The 22802-nt window shown below is 39.4% G+C and overlaps 1 protein-coding gene across 3 annotated transcripts in view; it reads left to right on the top strand.

The window, feature by feature from the left end:
- Positions 1–22802, top strand: part of LOC126188973 (bromodomain adjacent to zinc finger domain protein 1A) — a 129961-nt gene that overhangs the window by 70334 nt on the left and 36825 nt on the right. For all 3 annotated transcript variants that reach the window (XM_049930746.1, XM_049930747.1, XM_049930745.1), the window contains exons 19-22: positions 5362–5550; positions 8601–8705; positions 8793–8932; positions 16163–16284. In XM_049930746.1, the coding sequence (XP_049786703.1) occupies positions 5362–5550; positions 8601–8705; positions 8793–8932; positions 16163–16284 (556 nt within the window). The remainder of the gene's footprint in view (positions 1–5361; positions 5551–8600; positions 8706–8792; positions 8933–16162; positions 16285–22802) is intronic.

The raw sequence follows: 22802 nt of genomic DNA, 5'->3' as shown, positions 1-22802 counted from the left end.
ATACTAAAGAATTAGCTTATAAGTTTAGTGCAGTGCAGTGGGCCATTCAAGAAGGGTGATACCGAAATCAATAAGAGTGTCAAAAGCGTCACTCTATTAAACTACCATGGTGAACAGAGTCGACTCAAACTTGTCCATGTATCAAAGCAAGGAAAACAAAATTGTTCTTGTTCTCAGTTTGCTACATCTAAATGTAGTAATTTGGACCAACTCAAAAGTTTTGCAGAAATTGTAAAATTCTGCAATAAAATGAAATATAAGGCGGATAATACTGGACCAGACGGCTAGGAAATATTCTGTGAAAGCAACTAGCAGAGATGGAGGTGATCAATACCAAATACGTAGGACTTCACCCAAAGAAGTGCCTGGTTTCTGTAGAGAGCATTTATGGGGAAGTTATTGGCTGTAAGTAACTCCTACAGAACTTCAGGGAAGAATTAAGAGACTAGCTATTTTGAAAAATAGGTGCCAAAAAATTTTCTGCTGTAATCAGCCCCAAAATGAATCCAAACACAAATAAAAATGACCTTAAATGAAATTTGTACTCCGGTTCCAAAAAGGATTTCTACAAAGGTTGGCAAGTTTTCTTTCATTTTGTGTGTACCTATTGACAACTCAGAACTTCTGCTTTTTGGTGAGTGGTCTCCTTTAAGCCAGCTACAGTTTTATTGCTGCCATGATTTTAGGTATATAAAAAGTCTCGTGGTTCTAGTGTTAAAAAAATATGTGTAGTATGTAGAGGAACTATGGCTCATTTCTGTTTTTATAAAAGAGTACTGAAATTCAAGAGGGAGAAAAAGCATGTTATGACCATAAAACGATATAATTAACCATTTAAGACTGTTTCCAGGAAACAGTTGAATATCTTATAGAAGTATAGATAGAAGACTTGCTGAATGAAATTTATAATGAAGTACTGTCTGAAAGAAGCTGCGTAAATAGTCAGTCAGATCTTGATAAGATTTCAAAGTGGTGCAGAGATTGGCAACTTGCTTTAAATGTTCAGAAATAAAATCGTGGACTTCACAAAATGAGAAAATGACTATAATATCGATGCGTCATATTTGGAATCGGCCAATGCATACGAATATCTGGGTGTAACGCTTTGCAGAAATATGAAATGGAATGATCACACCGGCTCATCATACGTAAAGCAGATGGTAGGCTTTGGTATATTGGTAGAATACTGGGGCAGTGCTGTCAGTCTAGAAAGGTACATGCTTACAAATCGCATGTGCAGCCCATTCTTGAATACAACAACAACAACAGAGAGGAGCTGTTCCTGAAGCCTAAAGTCATTTGTGACGATAATAAAACATAGCTGGAGTGAATATACTTGACCAGTATGTGTGTTGTACAGCTTCATTAAGAAGTAAAAAAGTGGTGGTGTTAGATGTTTATATTGCTATTGTAGGTAACAGTAGTCAATAGCTTCATTCTGCACAATCTGGCTGCTACTTGCAAGTAGAAACTCAAATTGAGCCGCAAGAGATACAGAGTGGCACTCCTGAAAGCTATGGTTGGAAATGTATGGGACACAAGCAGAAGAAAGAGGGGAAGTCCATCTACTTGTACTTTTGATGCCAAGGAGGGAGAATCAAAACAGCTATCTTTCATTTACTCTAGTGAAAATTGTAACAGTAAGGATTGTGCTATTTGCAGTAACAGGAGAGTAAAAGGTGGTAGAAAGGAAACTTTACTGCTGCAACATGTGTTCCAGAAAACCAGGACTCCATCTGAGTAAGTGCTTTGAAAAGTACGATGCTTTGAAGAAATGTGGGCTTAAATGACAAAATACATGAATTGAAAGACGGAACATGACATTTTCAGTGTTATAATGTACGTGTAATTCATTGTTAAGGTTAATTCCCCCTTATGGGGAATTTAATGTTACTGTTAAAACCACTCAGATGTTCGCTTTTTTTTTTTCTGCCCACTTCTTTCCTGTTTTCTTCTGTTTGAGCGTTTGCTGACATTTGTTTTCTGATCCCACCACCCCTGTATTTCCTCCGTCTTGTCATCTCATTTGTGGAGAGGTTCAGTTTTTGGACGTCTTCCATGGTTTCCTATATCCAGTTGATTTTCACTGCACTAGTTGTCACGGTGTTCTTGGTTAGTCTGTTTTCATTGATCCTATGTATGTGCCCATAGTGCTTTGCCCTTCTTTTCCTGGTGTTCTTTGTAATTACCTCTGTCCGTTGACACAATTCTTTTGTTGGTATCTCTATCCAAATCCCCTCCTGAAATGGCCCATAGATCTTTCTCAGTATTTTTTCACTCATGTTTTTCCATCCACGCTATAAAGACTCCTATTATTACTAGGCTAATTACTATTTAGCTCTACAGGGCCTTTATACTGAAATGTTTCTCCACACCACCTAGTATTGTCTTTCTATGTGTGTGAGTAACTGTTTGTTCACTGTTGTGGGTAAATACATACAGCGTACACAGGGCGGTGTGTGAAACTGATAGCGATTACACTCTTCCGCTGTTGTAGAAATCTGCTCCAGATGCTGCAGATACCGTGTTGAGCTGAAAGTGGTAACCAAAGTACGGAGAAATATTCTTCGGGGCTCTGTTGCATAGCAATCAGATTGCTTTCAGTTCTGAGAAATGTCCAGTTACTATTGTGGATTTGAATGATCCATGAAGTGACTTCTTTTCCGAAGAAAACATCGAACTATTTCACTAGAACTAAACGCTCCAGTCGGAACTGTTCTCAGCTGTGGGATATTAGTAGATCACAATAGCGGTATATCGCTGGGTGTATAATAAGACGTACCTTCTTGAAATGAACAATATTTTTATTGTTCTATTAACTGATTTCCTTCCATATGCACTTATATTTTACAATATGAATCACAAACTCGCAATGGCGTCGATTTTTACATCACAAGAATGGCTCTCCACTCCTCAAATTACTCTTAACAAGAACAAAACAAAAAAACTATATCCTAAGAATAATTATGTGAGCACTGACCGCCACAGAGTAATAAACAATATCTTTGTCTCTCTCTCGCACTGTCACAGCAAGTTACGCTGCATGATACATCATAACGCGGACCATGACAAGATGCCTCAGATGGCGCGGCTACCCTGCGCAGTGGTTATGGCTGGTTTTACCCTGTGTATTCTGTACTTTTCCAAGTCAAAGTGGTTCTCATCTGAGAATCGTGTTTCCTGTTTTGTCAGAATTTTGATATTGAATTTATCCTTGGCGTTTTTCAGTTGTTTCAATATACCTTGTTTCAGTAGTGTGTTCGTGTTGAGTGTTCCCATGTAAATTATTCCCTTAGTCTTGAGGGTTTTTGAGAAGCTCCGAAGCTTCTGTTCATGACATGCCTTATCCTCTGAAATCCAATGATCAGGACTTTTACCCAGTCATACTGACTGGAGCTCAGGGTAGTGGATTCTTTCCCAATGTTCTGTCGTGATAATTGATTCGTGTTGAGGTTTTTACTGTGATATCCAAAGGATCTTTCATAATTTTTACTTTAGTTTTGAGTTCCAGAAGATTCAGTCGCAGCTCACAAAACCAATAGATGCTGACTAGAGTACTGGACATATCTAGAATTTGGGGTTTCCCTATAATGCAGTACAGGGCATCTGACAGGGTGCTAATGTCCAGAGCCAGATGGACCCAGCTTTTGTAAACAAGGCTGTTACCCCTCCCAGTGCTCCCTCCTCATCACTTGCAAGATGAGGGCCTGGGATTGGGACTGGCAATGGTGGAGTTGTGTGTGTAATTTGTTTTATTGTTTATGGAAAGCATAGATTGCTACTCAAGTCATGTCAAGTTGCAGACACAACAAAAAGACTGCTAGCAGTTTTATTTTAATTTTTTATTTTTATTTTTTTTATTGTGCCCGTCTTCTACTTATCATCTTTACTATATGGTGAATATCAGTCTATCCTTTTCATAATATTGTCATTGTTCCATCCGGATTTTCTGTTGTTTATTTTGTAGTTAGCATTGGCATAATTTCACTATATGTTGTGTAGGTTATTCCCAGTGCAAAGTTAAGAGTAGTGGCAGTACAGGGTGAAAATAAGATTATGTGGAAAGGGTTAAAAATTTCCAAGTGACTATCAGTGACATGGTCGATCCAAAAGTACGGTGTTCCAGTGGCCCAGTTTCCTGCACTGCTGAGTGACTCTGTCAAGGTTACAAGTTCACTAAAGCATTGTACAGTTTTTTTACACCCGAGATATTGTTGCTGTCAATGATTCCTGGCCATTCCATATAGATTAACCTTGAGTATTTAGTACAAAATATATTGGGTTCCCGGTCTGTTTTTAGGCAGAGACTCTATACGTTGTAAGAAGAGTGGAGCAACTTAACATTTATTGATTAAAGCAAGAGTATGGGTTTGAGAGTTGTTTTTAGGACATGTATGGAATTTGGCTGTCTTTTTAATGCCATCCTAAAGCAATTGGATCAGATGTTTATGACCAACAGAAGGAATTTCTTATTTGCTCAGATACTCATAGTGTACTTCACAGCACTCAAATGTACTTTCAGACAAAAGAGTTTTATTAAATACAGAACACCTTCCCCTTTAGCAAGAGAAGTGCATGTTATTATTAGAGGCATGAAGTTACTTCAGAATTCCAGCAAGTGGACACCCTGGGAGGACTAAGGAACACAGTCCTGTGTAGTATGCCATACACTTTCACACTATTAGTTAATAGCTGAGGAGGAAAGTCATGTCGTAGTGGCACAATGAGTGACAGGAGATTTAAAACAAAGACATGCAGCATGTTAAAACAAGTATCTGAATATGACGAACAGCCTTCTAATCACTAGGATGGAAAGAAGTGTTTTTAATGTTACAAAGGATAGGAAGTTGATATGATACAAGCATCAGTTTGTTTTTCGCATACCGGCCTTTCTGTGTACCACATTTTAACTGAATACTTTTAATACTCGTATTTGGACAGCTCTCAGCCTGTATTCTGCTATAGTTTATGAGATGAGATAAGGTGATTGTGGAGAAACGTTGTGCATTATCTGGGATCTATCCCAAAGTAATTAGCTAAGATTTTAATGAGTGGCTGGTCTGTCCTCTTTGTCCGGTGTCAACGAGCCACTGCTTTTGAAGTTTAGCATTTACTCCCGATGGTATAGGTTCTATATAAAGACAGTATAAATTATTTAGTTACCAGTGAAGCATTCAACAAAATTAATGTTGGAAAAAAGATTGTTTTTCATTAATGCTGAACCCCCCCCCCCTCTCCAATAAATAACAATTGATCATCTATCCCCATGGATTTAATAGATTTGCTAAATTTTCACCTTCTTTACTTGTTTTGTTTTGCATGTTGTTCTATTTGTATAAAAGCAGTAATTCTGTGTTACAGTTCCAGACAGCCGATCAACAACACCTGATTCTGAACTGAGTTATAAAGATCCAGGACGAATGCTCGGTAACGATCCATCTCTAAACCAGCAAGAGAGTGTTGCTGAGCACCCTGCCGTCAAGAGGTTGGCTACTGCAATTTTGCAGCTAGCCCATTGTGTGGATAGGAGATATCTTCAGAAACCACTCGGTAATTTCCATTTTTGCATTTGTGATGTTGAAATCATGTTCATTCACAATGTAAACTTTTGATACTAGTTAGATTTGTCCATAATAATTATGTGGAAAGCAAAAGAAAATATTTTTTGTTTAATGTTTTGCAATCATAATTCTTTTTTCCCGTGGCAATGAAGGTTGGAATGTTACCGACCTGACAACCTGTTTTTATTCCTTGTCCTGGATAGTCATCTTCACAAATCTTCCTGTGATTACTTGATGTCTTAAACTGTTATTAAATAAATGTACACAACTCTGTTGCATTTACTTTTCCATTCTCTTCACATTTATTGATACTAAGCACATAATGATGAACTTTCTTGGAATGAATAGGATATGCCTGGAATTGGACTGAAATAGTATGTGCTTGGTGGGTCTGTAGGGTGGATGTTTGTTTGGGGTCTGGCCCATTGGCAGAGGGGAAGGAGTGGATCAGGTGGATGGCAAAATCTCACTTTGAGAGCTATGGCAAGGATTTTGGGTAGAATATTCCTGGTTTCCAGTCACAGTGATAGTTGAAGAACTGTTAAAGGGTGTGGTTAAGTTATTCCAGTCCAGGATAATATTGGATGTTTTGGATAATTCTCCGCAAGGGTAAAAACCTTTTTGGTAGATGTATGTACATTTATGAACTTATTACTTTTCATTTGCTAGCTTGAAAATATTTAATGTTTTTGTTCTGCCAAGAAGCTTTTGTCAAATCCAGTTTCTGGTTGATCCAGTAACAATATGTATGTGTTTTTTGGTGACATTGCAAGATTCAGAATTTGCTCATGAACACCTGTGTTGGTGCTATATCCAAAAACAATGTGAGGGCTCAAAACAGCTGCTGATTGATTGTACCTAGTATTTAGGAATATTCTTATAGCAATTATCATAAGTGTTCCTCATTGTTAGCACCTCCATGCAAATACTGTTTTACTGAGCAGGATTGCTGTTGCACTGTACAGTGCACTCAATCTTGTAAGTGTACAGGATTTTACTTCTGTTGTACATATCCAGATTTTTGTTTCATTACTATATGAAGTGATTTATATTATTTTATTTATTTATTTTTTTTTCTACCCGTCCATAGACAATATAAATTGCATGGATGTTGTCAACAAATAATATATATGATACAGACACTAGGGTATATAAAAGTAAGTTTGTTGAATAGTTAAAAGTCCATTGTATAGTACACTATTCTGTGTTTTCGTTTTGTTTTTTCTGCTCAGATATAGGTGGTGACTTGATCTGGTTTCATGTTCGTGTAGGAAACTGACTGTTGGGTACTGATTGATGTTTCTCTTTATGTGAATCACTGTTTGAAAAATGTATTCACAGGGAAGAGTCAAGCTTCCCCCAACTCGATGCAGTGCATTCTCTTGTTACTATTGGTCATAATTCGGATGTCACTTTTTTGTAGTTTGAAGATTGATTGCATATTCTGAGTATTTGTTGCTCAAAAGATTATTCCATAACAAATGATTCAGTGCACATATGCAAAGTAAGTTGCCGTGGTGGATGAGGTAACTACACGCTGATTTTATTATTCTAAGGGCATAGCATGCTGATGCTATTCACTTTCCACGGGCATTAATATGTGCAGTCCATTTTAGTTGAGCATCAATATGCACCCCCAGAAATTTTGTTTTTGAGACACATTCTATGCTTTCATCTTTCACTTTTATAGAGTTACCATTGGATTTTTTATTGGTGTGGAAGCCGAGACTATTGGTTTTGTTTACATTTAAAGTAAGTTTGTTGTTATCTATCCAGTTGCACACTTGCTTAAGTGTTTCTTCAGCATTATTGTTTAGTATGTTTTGTGACGCATCAGTGAGTAGGATGCTACTGTCGTCAGCAAACAGTACCATTTCACCAAATTTAATACTCTTCAGAAAATCGTTGACATATACCAGAAAGAGTATCGGACCAAGCACACTTCCTTGTTAATATACTCTGGATCGGAGAGGTATTGTATTGTGTGATTGTTGTTAGTTTGAGAGATTTCTACCCATTGCACCCTGTTTTTCAGGTATGAGTGAAACCATCTGTTTACTACTCCTCTTATGCCAAGTGCATCCAGTTTGTTTAGCAGGATTGTGTGGTCGACTGTGTCAAAAGCTTTGGTGAAGTTTAGGAAGATGTCTGTTACCTGGTTTCCTTTATCTAGTTCTTCAAGAACAGTGTTTGTAAATTGAGCTATAGCTGCCTGTGTACTTTTGTTAGGCCTGAAACCAAACTGCTCTTTGCATAAAAGATTGTATTCTGTTAGATATCCCATTAGTCTATTTTCATTATGGTTTCTATTACTTTTGAAAAGGATGACAGTGAAAATATTGGTCTGTAGTTTTCTATATTTTTTGGGTCACCTTTCTTAAGTATAGGCAAAACCTTTGCATATTTCAGTGCCTCTGGGAAGTTACCTGTGATGAATGATTCATTTATGATGTGTACTAAGGCCTCATTGAGACTTTCTGTACTGTCTTTAAGCAGGCACATAGGCACTTCATCTATATCTGTTGCGGTTTTATTTTTTAGGTTCCGAACAGTGCTGGTTATTTCTTCTGTGGTGGTGGGTTGCAGCATCATTGTGTTTGGAACATAATCTGTTGATTGTATGTGCTGTTTTCTGTCAAATTTTTGTTGAAGTTTGGTGGCTGTATTGCTGAGATATTGATTAGCAAAGTTTGCTACTTTTTAGGCTCTTCTATTATAATACCGTTCTGATGTAAAAGGATGTTTTCCTGTTTAGCTTTTTTTTCCATTTGTCTCCTGTTTAGTGACATTCCAGGATGCTTTTATCTTGTTTTCTGTTATATCTATAATTTTATTGTTATGAGACTTCTTTGCTGTTAGTAGCACTTTTCTATATATTCTTTTGTAGCCAGTTTACTTTCATAATTAGTCTCCTTCAATTATATTTGTGTTGGTTCTGCATTACTTCTTGTTTTATAATGTTATTAATTTGTGTATGTTACTCAGAAGTTACAGAATCATGAAGGAATAAAAAAAATCACATATTGCAAAATGTTTCAGTTGAGGAAGCCAATAGTGAAAACTCATCTCTAATAGATAGATGGGAAGTTTCCTTGATGGCATCGTCCAGTTTCTCACAGCTGTATATTCATCTGTTGACCTTAGGTTTGTATGACCTCTTTCACCATGTAAGAGTCACAGTTTGGATTTGATTTCAAGTTTACAATTATGTTTTACCTTTTAATTTGGCAGACAATAGTATTCAGTGGTCAAAATCGCTTCTGAATGCTGTGTGCCGTGTATGCAGACGAAGACGAGATGCAGAAAACATGTTGCTTTGTGATGGATGCAACAAAGGCTACCACTTGTATTGTCTGAAACCAAAACTTGAAGTAAGTAACATTGATTATTTTGATTGTGTTGTAATTGAATTGTAAGAAAATTGGACTTATTTTGGAAAACTGGTTATAGTACCGAGAGAGAGAGAGAGAGAGAGAGAGAGAGAGAGAGAGAGAGAGAGAGAAGTAAGTAATATGCATGGCACAGTGGAGAAGTGTCTGTTCCCAAATCCTGAAGTTGGCCATTGAACCCAAAATCAAACAATGTACAGTGTGTTTCAAAAAGATTCATTTGATTTATAATTATGTTTAGCACCAAACTTCAATTTTCTTGAACAAATGTTCAATGTGCTCAACCCTCCTCCACCATTGGACACATGAGAAACATCCCGACAGTATTCAAGCAAGTTACAGGAATGCAGCTGTGTGATGCCTTTCCACAGTAGACAATATTTCATCATCATCGTCATCTTGGACAATTTCCAGCCTCTGGCTGGTCTGTTTGGAACATAGGCCTCTCCAACGTCTTCTGTCTTGCCACCATCTCTCCGTCTTCACCGTGGTCCAGTCTTCTCCTTTCTTCCCTACGCATTCCTCCACTGCTTTTAGCCATGTGTCTCTCGGTCTTCCTCTTGGTCTTTTTCCTTCCAGTTTCATCTCGTGTATCCTCCTGGTATCCTCTTCTCCTCCATTTGCTTAACATGCCTGTACCATCTCAGCCTTGATTTCTCTCTCTCTTCTTGTAATGATTCCACCTTCATTAACACTCTGATCCTCTCATTTCTTAACCTGTCTATCTTTATCACTCTAGTACTGTTCCTCTAGAATTTCATCTCACTAGCTTGTACTTGGTTTCCTCTCTTCCTTTCATAACCCAGGTTTCGGATGCATATGTCAGGATCGGGACATAGTGCGCCTGGTATTTGACCTTTGTATTGATTCGGGATACATCCTTGATCCATATCAGGCTTTATTTCTCTGCTGTTCTTTCCATCTTCCTGTATCAGGCTTCCTAGGTACTTGAAACTCTTCACTCTCCTCAGTCGTTCCCCGCCAATTGTTATTCCAGTTGTTCATCTGTCCTTCGTTCTCGTTGTGATAATCGTCTCACTCTTACTTATACTGAATTTCATCCCATATTCTTGTAGTGTTCGTTCACACATGTCGCACTGCTCTGGTACTTCCTCCTCCTTATTCCCCCAAATCATCAGATCATCTGCAAACACCATAGCTTTCATCTTTCCTTCAACAATTACTTGTGTTACTGTACTCATTATATCATCAGTCACTAAAATGAAGAGGAATGGTGAAAGTGCACTTCCCTGCCTCAAGCCATTCTTCTGTTCAATCCAAGCTGATCTCCCTCCTCCCATTTTCAAACAGCTCACACTTCCACAGTACATTTCCCTTAACCTCCAAATAATCTGTTCTGCTACTCCCCTGTTCTCCAGGGCTTTCCACACTTTGCTTCTATGTACACTATTATACACTTTTTCAATGTCCAGGAAGGTCATTAGTAGATCTATTCCATATTCGTAATGCTGTTCCTGCCGTTGTCTTACAGCAAAAATTAGGTCCACCATGGACCTTCCTGTTCTGAAGCCATGTTGCTCTTCTATCAACCCCCCTCCTAATTTTGACCGAATTTTTGCTTCCAAAATTTTCCAAAAAATCTTTGCACAATGGCTCATTAGTGTTATTCCCCAATAGTTCTTGCACTCTTTTCTATTTCCCTTCTTAAAGATCGGGACAATTATTCCCTTCTTCCAGTCTTCTGGGATCATCTTCAGTCTCCACACAATTTTCATTACTCGATATAGCCATTGTATTCCCACCTCTCCTGCTGCTCTCACCATCTCAACACTTAGCTCATTCAGACCTGGCCTGGTGACTTCCCTCCCTTCATCTTGCCCAATGCCTCTTCTCCCCATGTAAGGTCTCTTTCTATTTGCTGTTCCTCCTCTTTTTTCTCCTCCGCTTGTTCCTCCTCATCCAGGTCTGCATTTGGGTTCAGGAGTTCTTCAAAATACTCCTTCCACATGTTCTTGAGTTCCTCCTCATTCTCTACATCTTGGCCACTTTTATTCACCATTCGGGCATAATCTTTCATAACATGATCCCTCTTACCTTTTAATTATCCTATATAACACATTTCAACATATCAACCCATAATTTTTGAGACACAAATGCAATGAGGAGATGTGCTGACCCTGAACAATTATAAGGCACATGTATAAAAACATAACACAATCCAGTGTGACAACACATTATAAGCTATTTTGTCAAAAACTGACATTTTTGAGCCCTTGGCAGTATACAAAATATGGGTTGACTCTTAAATAGAAGATAACAGTAACCAGCTACTTTTATACAATACTATTTATTTATTTAAATATTGTCGTTACCAGTTTCGAACAGACAGGTTCATCTTCAGATAGTTAGTTCACATTTTACATTAGGTTTCACCTTTTGTTTTCCCAACTGCTGAAGCTTCCTTGAGGTGGTGGTTCCCTACAACCAAAACAAGATGTGAGACAATGTCTTTTTAACTGTAAATGTGCCTCACAGCAGTTTTAAGTGATGTAAACAAGTTAATAAAGGGAAGATGTTTCGATTGCTTACGATGAAACATCCGCACCTTTATGTTCCAGTGCAGACTGCCTATGATCTTGCAGCAGCGAAAACTGTGTGGACATAATCTGCATACATGTACATAAAAAAAGTGTGCCATACAGTTTTCAATGCTGCAAGATCATAATGTGCATACATGTACATAAAAAAACAAGAGCATCAAACAGTTTTCGCTGCTGCAAGACCATAAGCAGTCTGCACTGGAACATAATGACACAGATGTTTCATTGTAAGTAACCGAAACTTCTTCCCTTTGTTAATTTGTTTACATCACTTAAAATCATTGTGAGGCACAATTACAGTTAAAAAGACATTGTCTCACATCTTGTTGTGGTTGTAGGGTACCACCACAAGGAAGTCTCAGCAGTTGGGAAAACAAATGGCAAAAGCAGATGTAAAACATGAACTAGCAGTCTGGAGATGAACCTGTCTGTTCGAACCTGGTAACGTTGATATTTAAATAAATAAATAGCATTGTAAGAAGTGGCCGGTTGCTGTTACGTTATATGTAACAGTCCACCTATATTCCATTTATAAGGTCACATGCTAACTTAAATCTTGACAGGGTACTTAATAGCAGAAACCCAATAGCTGGAAGTGCATGCCAGAATCTCTGTGTTGTTGCTATCCACACAATGATCAATACCAAAACAGTGTTCTGCAATAGCAGATTTGCTTGACTGTTGTGAGTATGTGTGATACTTCAGTTATACACACTGATCCTCCGTAGACCTGATTGTCCAATCAATGTATGACATGCCACAGTTGCGTGAGATACAGTAGACGCCAACCCCGAAAGCCAAGACATTCTTTACTGACCATGAAAGGCCCCGTTGAAAACACTTCATAGTGTTTGTGCAGAATATGATTAATCCTCTTTGAAATGCTACCTGTGCAGTGCGAAAAGGCTGTAGACCTAGTTGTCACCTTGTTATTTTCATCATTTATCCGATACACGATTGATTGATAGCTCAACCCATGCGTAGTCTGTCTTACCGTATAACCATTCTGGCGATGAGGTGATCTAAATTAGTTGGCAAACTTCCAGAGTTAGATGACAAGAGCCTTACAAACCAAGGTACAAAATACTCAGTGCTGAGCCGGGTGGTGACAACTACCAGCCTGAAGATATAAATCAGTGTGATTTGGGTTCCTATAAATGGTGTTTCCTGTTGTACTCTCGCCCTTCCTCCCCATATTTCACTGCCATGAGACCAGACAAGAAAATTGTCTACATGTTTGAAAAAGCGTATAGGTTTCAGTGGCACGACCGTCATGGTGTGTTCTTTGAAATTGCCCATAAAAAGTTTAGCATTAATAGGTGGAAAATGGCATCCCACGGCAACTCCATAGAATTGGTCATTAAATAAAAAGTAAATGGAAGTCGAGAAAGGGAGATTAGGCTTGAATGTCCCTTTGCTATTGAGGTCAGAGACTGAGCACAAGCTCAGGTTGTTTCGAGGATGAGGAAGGAATGTGGCCATGCCCTTTCAAAGGAACCATTCCAGCTATTTAGGGAAATGACAGAAACCTGAAATATGAGTAGCCGGACACTGATTTGAACTGTTGTTGTTCTATTAGAAGGGAGTCCAGAGTGCTAACCGGTGTATCACCATGGTTCGTAAGTGGAAGTCATGTTGAAGTAGGTTCCACTTAGAATCTGCTTGTCCATGGCCAGAAAGAGATTGAAAGATCAGTGATTGTCAGAGGCATCAGCCTGCTCCATTCCTGTAAGTAATTTTAAGATTTTATACAACTGAAGCTGCTGCCCCCCCCCCCCTCCTCCTCCTCCTCCTCCTCCCCCCCTCTTATCAGCATCCATATGAACCAACATGTAACAAGTGATGTTGACAAAAACTTTTTAGTTTTGAAGGTAATTTAAAGTCTCTTAGCTTCATGTAGAATAGATAGAACCGATTATATAATTATTGCTAAATGGAGGCCAAGTTTGATGCTACTTCAGAAATTCAGATCAGTTAAAGACTCTTCTCTGTTGTATAATACTAAACTTGAATCCACCAAAGGAGATTCAGTGTTGATCTAAGTTAGTACAAAACATGCTTGGGAACGTGGCGAAATTCGCCTATTGACACAGTTATTGTGCTTCTGTCGCAGCTATTGCACACACATCTCAGATACACAGCATGTATTATTGAATGTGTTGTGTTATAAAATGGAGGAAAGTAAACAGAAAATCATTTCAATCTTTTATGATGTACACATCTTAACACTCTCTCTCTCTCTCTCTCTCTCTCTAAGAAATCTGTATTTGATTATTTTCTCCTTTCCTTTGTTACTTTGTCGGTATGTGTCTATAAAATGCTTTTAAACTAATCACCTAAACTAAGAGTTGCCTCCAAGATTTGTTATGAGATCAATTATCTGCATTCATTATGTACATAGGCAATAATTTCCTTAACCTAACCTTACAAATGGAAAAAATATTTCGAGCTTCAGCAATATGGGAGTGGCCTAGTTACATATTTACTATTTTTTGTTAACAGCAACTTCATTATTTCAGTAGTTTGCATTGGCTCAAAACAGTATTGTTTTGTAATGTCACTGCTTTGTGAACTGACAATTACAGTTGAACCTTACTTTAATTGGTGAATTTTCACCAGTCAAATATGATCCTGCTCCATGCCAATATGATCTGGGTTTGATGTTTATACAATGCAGATTCCCAAGTTAAGTTTGATCTAAGGTGGTCAAATGCTTTATACAATCAGCCCATAGTCTTGCAAAATCACTTGAATCTTTTTAAAATACTCTGTATTTAATGGAATCACATTCCCTGCTTTAATCTATTATAATCATTCAAAGGTTGCACTGAATATGTGTGTGTGTGGCCTGGATGAAGCTTTTGAATATCTTGTGCTGTATCAGTAGAGACCAAGCAAGGTGCTGTGGTGGTTAAGGCAGCGCACCCTTATTTTCAGGAGACTCAATGAACAGTTCAGTTTGTTGACAGAGCCACAACCTCAGCTCTTCTTGCACCACTTCGTCACTATCGAAGTGAAGCCCTTCGAAAGTGTTCTTTAAGTTTTTGAGAACAGATGAAAATTATAGGGGGCCAAATCAGGACTGTATGGTGGACGATCAGTAATAGTGTACAGATGTTGCAACAGTCTTGTGTGGTCTGACATTGTCATTCTGAAGGAGAGGCGATCCATGTGTGAACAAACTCTTTGAATTCAAAACTTGATTATAGCACACTGTTTTCACACGGACATTGTTAGATTACACACTGCAGTGCCACATGCTACAACTCGGAGCTGTCTAGCAGCAGAGGGCTCCAAGTTTGTAGACATGCAGATTAAAGATGTAGAATGTTAATAATGTTTATTTTATTCGAAGAGATGCAGTAGTGTTAAGTGAAGTAAATGTTCAGGCCACTTGCAAAACCTTTTAAATCCTCCCAAAAAATCCAGGAAAGATGGGGGTCTTTGCATGCCTAGCCACAAATGATCGGAGGGTTGTTGTGCCCATTCTGCTGCTACCTTGTGTGCTTACATATTTAGAATGCTGCTTCCTCAACAAAAGCCGTTTCAACACCTCCCTTGCATTAGCGAGACCGATCACAGAACCTATTGGTGGCAGGTCGTCTGAACTTGGTGAGGTCGCTCGTGGAGGCACGCACATCAGTAGTATTTTGCTGTAGGTATCTGAAATGCACTGGCCTGTGTCTTCAGATGAAGACGTTCTCTGTACATAATAGAAGCACTGGTCACGGATTTGCCAGATTCATGACCTTGGTGAATGACAGGAGCTAGTGCTTGAATATAAGCGACCATATGTTTTGAAGGGATGTCATTTTTAATTCTAGTAATTGCCTTTGTGGTGGTTTACAAAACACTGTTACTCAATCACCTACATCCTTCTGCACTGTATGCAGATTAAAACAGTCTTACACTCACTTATTGTGCCAAAAATTGACAGTTACATTTAACAAGCTCTAAACAGTGCCACAGTTATAGCTTGATAAAGTGTATTCTATCGTGATCAGCAGGATCTACCTGTGTCACAAAACCGCTCAACTCCGTTGGCCCTCCCTTTCGTTGTTTTGTTACCTTGACACAGTGTAGAAACATGCTTCTTATGTTTAGGACCAATCAGAGTCCTCCATTTTCTTACCTATGTATATGTTGCATTTGGATTGAACCAAAGTCCTTCTTCTTATGTCCTGATGTATTGCTACATCACCAGGGACACTACGCAAGACACTCTCTGCCCCCCCCCCCCCCCCAACTTATTTACCCCCTCCCCCCCCCCCCTCTCTCTCTCACACACACACACACACACACACACACACACACACACACACACACACAGTGGCGACATGTTGCCAACATTGCGCAGTCTTAGGGATCACTTGTTGAGTACTCGCTGTTGACATAATAATTATCCCTATCACTTTAATTAGACATTGAATCTGTTACCTTCTAAGATTTCATCAGTTAAGTACGGGCTTATTACTTTGTTTCCAATAATCCTCCACCAGATGTTTGCAGTACCCTGTCTCTGATGGACGTCATCAGCCCAATAATGCATAATTTTTAATAGTCAGTTTTCTTTGTATTTTAAAATGGTACTTCTTTTTTTATACATACACATTTTAATTGTAAAACTTAGTTAAATGTATGATTTTTTCAGTGTGTCCCAAAAGGTGATTGGTTTTGCCCAGCCTGCAAACCACCAACAAAGGTTCACGTAAAGAAATCACGACGCCTTTTCTCAGATCTCTCAGATGAGGATGAGCCAAGCAAAAAAGAAGAGTAAGTATAGCCTTAATCACAATAAAAACAGCAAGGCTTGCTAGTACACTCTAATAACTGTAAAACAGATTACATCACCACTGCTGGATCAAGACTTTTCATCTACTTATATAGTCCCAAATTTTACTTTCCACGCATCAGCACTCTTTAGTAAAAGTAATTCATTACTCAGTAATTTTTGTCTAACATATTTTACCTTTATCACAAATTTCAAGTCTTTTGTGCAGAAATGTTGCCAGAGTAGCCGAAATTCCTTATCTGATTTGATTACCTCATACCTGTTTTGGCCCTTTCAGTATCTACTTATAATTGGAAAGACTGGATCAGAAATGTCATGGGAATGTTGTTCAAGTGCAAATGTGGGTTAAAGAGATGTCAGTCCAGTGGGTATCTGCCCATGTGAGAATTCACCACTGTGTGGTAGTACAATCAAGATATAAATCTAGAATAATATCTCACCTGAGCAACAATAATATCATCAGCAGATCAGAGCTAGGATTGCAGAAGAATTACTCTACAATTTCACTCAGTAGATTTTACAATCATTAAATAACAAAATAGAGCCAGTTGGTATTTTCTGTGACTTATCTAAGTCATTTGTGTGAATCGCAGTATTCTCCTAGATAGACTGAAGTTTTATTGGATTGATGGTATAGCCAACAAATGGATAATGTCATATCTAACCAAACGAATGCAGAAAGTTGTATTCTTTTCTCTTAAGTCCTCTGCTGTTCCTCACATGTGTTAATGATCTTCCATCTAATGTACAACAAGCAGAATTAGTTCTTTTCACAGGTGACATTAGTATTGTAATCAATACAAGCATACATATAGCAACAGAAGAAATGGTAAACAGCATTCTCAAAAGTATCATCGACTGGTTTTCTGCTAATGGTCTAGCCCTCAATTTTAAAAAGACACAACATATTCAGTTTTGCTTATCAAAAGGTACTACACCAATGATAGGTGTAACCCACAGTGAGGAAATAATAAATAGGGTGCAAACTTCAGAATTTTTTGTTGATGAAAATTGAAACTGGAGAGAGCACACTTCAGAACTCCTAAAACAACTTACTTCAACCACATTTGCACCTAGAATCAATTTAAATCTTCGGGAGAGAGAAATAAGTAAGTTGATATATTTTGCATATTTTCATTTGATAATGTCATATGGAATAATGTTATGGGGTAACTCATCTTTAAGAAAGCAAGTCTTCATTGCTTAAATATGCTGTAAGAGTTATATGTGGTGACCACACACAATTGTTTTGTAGACATCTTGTTAAGGAGTTGGGCATTCTGATTATTGCTTCACAGTATGTTTATTCCCTCATAAAGATTACTGCAAATAATCCACTGCAGTTAAAGAGGAACAATATCAGAAAGAAAAATGACATTCATTACTCCACATCAAGGTTGTCTTTAGCACAAAAAGGGGTGCACAGTGGTGCAACTAAATTTTTTTTATAACTTACCCAATGATGTAAAATGTTTGACGGACAGCAAAGTAAAATTTGGAGAAAAAAAAATGAAAATTTTTGCCTTGAAAACTCCTCCTATCCCATTTCATAGCAAACTGTATGTAGCTTAACTATTTTTCTCACCCCTTTCTTATTGTGAAAAGAGTGAAGCAACTAATCATTGCTCCATCACAGGTTTCGATTGCAACCCTTACAATGCCAGAAGAGATCATCAACCCCTGTGATAATGTTTCGATTCTGCTTTCGCAGAACACACGTGAAGACTGGCTGTGCTGTGAGAGGGAGCCATGGCTTGTTTCCCAGCACCACTCTTCTTCCCTCTGACAGTCAAAATTCTAGTTCATTAATGCTCACAGCAGTCTGCTACTATATGTATAGTATGCACACTCTGTGCTATAACAACTGGAAAACCATATCTGTCAAGTTTTTCGAGTGCGCCAAAATTCTTCCTCTAGTGTTCTATTTTCTACTCACATCAAAGTAAGTTTTGCATCACCCCAGTTCCCAGAACTCCTGAAGATAGATGTTGACTATGGGTATTGTATCACAGACACAGTCCCTTTGACTGTTCAGAGATGTCACTAAATCCGCCCAAAGATGTGAACAACCATGCATGAGCAGCATCTGTTAGACGGAGGGAATCCGACAAATGATCAGGTCCAGTCACCCCACCAGGAAGGAGGTACACAGCTCGTGTTGGCTGTGTTTTAACCATGCCTAGACAGTCAATACTGCAGTTCGATCGCGTCCACATTGTTACTTTGTGCTAGGTAGGGCTCTCGACAAGGGAAGTGTCCAGGCGTCTCGGAGTGAACAAAAGTGATGTTGTTCAGACGTGGAGGAGGTACAGAGAGAGACATGAATTGTCAATGATATGCCTCATTCAGGCCACCCAAGGGCTGTTACTGCCGTGGATGACTGCTACCTACGGATTATGGCTCAGAGGAAGCCTGACAGCAATGCCACCATGTTGAAAAATGCTTTCCACGCAGCCACAGGACGTGTGTTAAGACTCAAACTGTGCACAATAGGCTGCATAATGCGCAACTTCACTCCCAACATCCATGGTGAGGTCCATCTTTGCAACCATGCAGTGTGGTACAGATAGGCCCAACAACATGCCGAATGGACCACTGAGGATTGGCATCGCGTTCTCTTCACCGATGAATGTTGCATATGCCTTCAACCAGACAATCGTCGGAGATGTGTTTGGAGGCAACCCAGTCAGGCTGAACGCCTTAGGCACATAGTCAGAGTGCAGCAAGGTGGAGCTTCCCTGCTGTTTTGGGGTGGCATTATGTGGGACCAACATGCACCACTGGTGGTTATGGAAGGCGCTGTAACGGCTGTACGATAAGTGAATGCCATCCTCTGACCGATAGTGCAGCCATATCGGCAGCATATTGGTGAGGCATTTGTCTTCACGGATGGTAGTCCACGCCCACATCTTGTGAATGACTTCCTTCAGAATAAAGACATCGCTCTATTAGAGCGGCCAGCATGTTCTCCAGACATGAACCCTAATAAACATGCGTGGGATAGATTGAAAAGGGTTGTTTATGTACGACGTGACCCACCTACCACTCTGAGGGATCTACACTAAATTGCTGTTGAGGAGTGGGACAATCTGGACCAACAGTACCTTGATGAAGTTGTGGATAGTATGCCACGACGAATACAGGCATGCATCAATGCAAGGGGACGTGCTCCTGGGTATTAAAGGTACCGGTGTGTACAGCAATGTGGACCACCACCTCTGAAGGTCTTGCTGTATTGTGGTGCAACATGCAGTGGGTGGTTTTCATGAGCAATAAAAAGGGTGCAAATGATATTTGTTGATCTCTATTCCTATTTTCTGTACAGGTTCTGGAACTCTCGGAACCGAGGTGGTGTGAAACTTTTTTTGATGTATTTATATTAAGTGCCTTGTTAGTTCTCTCTGTAGGGTTGTCAAGCATGAGTCGCTTGGCTGTGGCTGCCTATGAAAGATCAAAATTAATATTCTACAGATTTTGTTAATCATTGAACTGGGTGGGCAAAGACAAATAATGCCGAGAAACACCTTAAATTTGAGACATATTCCATTCACCGATGACAGCTGCAGCTTTTGAACAGAACAATAATTTGTTGAAAGATTAAATATATCAAAATGAAGAAAACAAAGGCCATTTTTTGGGGGGGGGGATGTTTTAAGTTTATCTAAATCATACATTGTAGTCAAAAAGTTCCCAGTCTGCACTTCGTTTAACAGTTAGTTTCAAAGAACTAAGACCTTACTTACCATCACTCATTTAGCATGACAATGTTTTAAAGTTGTGTGTGTAATCATAAAAAAAAAGAGAGAGAGAGAGAGAGAGAGAGAGAGAGAGAGAGAGAATTTCAACATACACTATGTGATCAAAAATATCCAGCACCTGGCTAAAAATGACTTAAAAAAGTTAGTGGCGCCCTTCATCTAATTAACAATGTCAGTAATTTTCTCTAAATCTTTAACCTGTATAAACTTTGGTTTACCTCTCTTCAACTTATATTCAAAAATAAATCATAGTGTCAGTATTTTCTTGTTTGTTTCTGCACTTTTCCGGAACCCAAATTTATCTTCCCCTGAATCAACTTCTACCAGTTTAACCCATACAGAGAGAGAGAGAAGAAACAAAATTAAGATGTGTTCACTAGCATAGTTCATGTGTGTAATTATACAGGGTGTTACAAAAAGGTACGGCCAAACTTTCAGGAAACATTCCTCACACACAAAGAAAGAAAATATGTTAAGTGGACATGTGTCTGGAAACGCTTACTTTCCATGTTAGAGCTCATTTTATTACTTCTCTTCAAATCACATTAATCATGGAATGGAAACACACAGCAACAGAACGTACCAGCGTGACTTCAAACACTTTGTTACAGGAAATGTTCGAAATGTCCTCCATTAGCGAGGATACATGCATCCACCCTCCGTCGCATGGAATCCCTGATGCGCTGATGCAGCCCTGGAGAATGGCATATTGTATCACAGCCGTCCACAATACGAACATGAAGAGTCTCTACATTTGTTACCGGAGTTGCGTAGACAAGAGCTTTCAAATGCCCCCATAAATGAAAGTCAAGAGGGTTGAGGTCAGAAGAGCGCGGAGGCCATGGAATTGGTCCGCCTCTACCAATCCATCGGTCACCGAATCTGTTGTTGAGAAGCGTACGAACACTTCGACTGAAATGTGCAGGGGGTCCATCGTGCATGAACCACATGTTGTGTCGTACTTGTAAAGGCACATGTTCTAGCAGCACAGGTAGAGGATCCCATATGAAATCGTAATGTGCTCCATTGCGCGTAGGTGGAAGAACATAGGGCCCAATCAAGACATCACCAACAATGCCTGCCCAAACGTTCACAGAAAATCTGTGTTGATGACGTGGTTGCACAATTGCGTGCGGATTCTCGTCAGCCCACACGTGTTGAGTGTGGTAGATGAACCATTCACAGAAGTGTACCCGTGGAGGCCAATCAGCTGCTGATAGTGCCTGCACACGCTGTACATGGTACAGAAACAACTGGTTCTCCGGTAGCACTCTCCATCCAGTGACGTGGTCAGTGTCACCTTGTACAGCAGCAACTTCTCTGACGCTGACATTAGGGTTATCGTCAACTGTACGAAGAATTGCCTCGTCCATTGCAGGTGTCCTCATCGTTCTAGGTCTTCCCCAGTTGCGACTCATAGGCTGGAATGTTCCGTGCTCCCTAAGATGCCAATCAGTTGCTTCGAACGTCTTCCTGTCGGGACACCTTCGTTCTGGAAATCTGTCTCGATACAAACGTACCGCACCACGGCTATTGCCCTGTGCTAATCCGTACATCAAATGGGCATCTGCCAACTCCGCATTTGTAAACATTGCACTGACTGCAAAACCACGTTCGTGATGAACACTAACCTGTTGATGCTACGTACTGATGTGCTTGATGCTACTGTAGAGCAATGAGTCGCACAAGCACCGAAGTCAATATTACCTTCCTTCAATTGGGCCAACTGGCGGTGAATCAAGGAAGTACAGTACATACTGAAGAAACTAAAATGAGCTCTAACATGGAAATTAAGCGTTTCCGGACACATGTCCACATAACATCTTTTCTTTATTTGTGTGTGAGGAATGTTTCCTGGAAGTTTGGCTGTACCTTTTTGTAACACCCTGTATACAAATACAGCTTCTTCAAATGTGTTTCAGTTAAATATTTCTAATTTACACTGCCTGACCAAAAAAGTGAAGCACCCAGAATGGCCAGATTTCAGTGTAACTTCATACACATAAGCTGTCAATGGATATGTATATGAGCATAGTTGCAAATCTGTGAGAGAGGCAGAACAGCCATCAGAGTACATTAGTATTGTTCATGTTCTGTGAGCAAGTAAATAGGCGATGTGAATAGCATCAGGTGTTGAACTGTCACTGTGAAGGACACAGAGACCCCATGTACTCTTATGAAACAGTGTTACGATCACCTGTCATAGTTTGAAAGGGGCTCTTGTTGTGGATCTCTATTTGGCTATTGGCTGGCTGGTAGTTGTGTAGTATTCAGCTTTATGGGGCAGTCGGATGTGACAGTATGTTGTGTCACGAAGTGTTGGACTGCATAGGAATTTGAGTGCTGCCATATTTTATCATCAAGACTCCAATTTGCAATGTCTGACTGGCAAAAGGGCGGATTACTTAAAACAAGTTATTGATTTTGTATAATATTCTGTGTCATCTCACACCATTGGTCAGAGTAATAGCAGCCGGACTGGGGAATTACTTTATCATGCATAGGCTGCCATTAACACCACAACACAAATGGCTGTGTTTGGAGTGGCTGTGACTGGGAAGATTGTGCTACTGATATGGCGTCACATTGTGTTAAACGATGAAATGCACTTCTGCACTATGCCAAATGATCATGGTCGGTGAGTATGGGGGTGACGTGGAGGAGCATTGGGTACAACTTCATATGATGGCTGGTAGTGATGGAGGGAATTCTTGACGACACAATGGCAAGTCACAGGCATC

The sequence above is a fragment of the Schistocerca cancellata genome, chromosome 5 (assembly GCF_023864275.1).
Source record: "Schistocerca cancellata isolate TAMUIC-IGC-003103 chromosome 5, iqSchCanc2.1, whole genome shotgun sequence".
In the NCBI taxonomy this organism is placed as follows: Eukaryota; Metazoa; Arthropoda; class Insecta; order Orthoptera; family Acrididae; genus Schistocerca; species Schistocerca cancellata.
The sequence above is the reverse complement of the archived record's forward strand: the minus strand, read 5'-3'. Positions and strand labels throughout refer to the sequence as shown.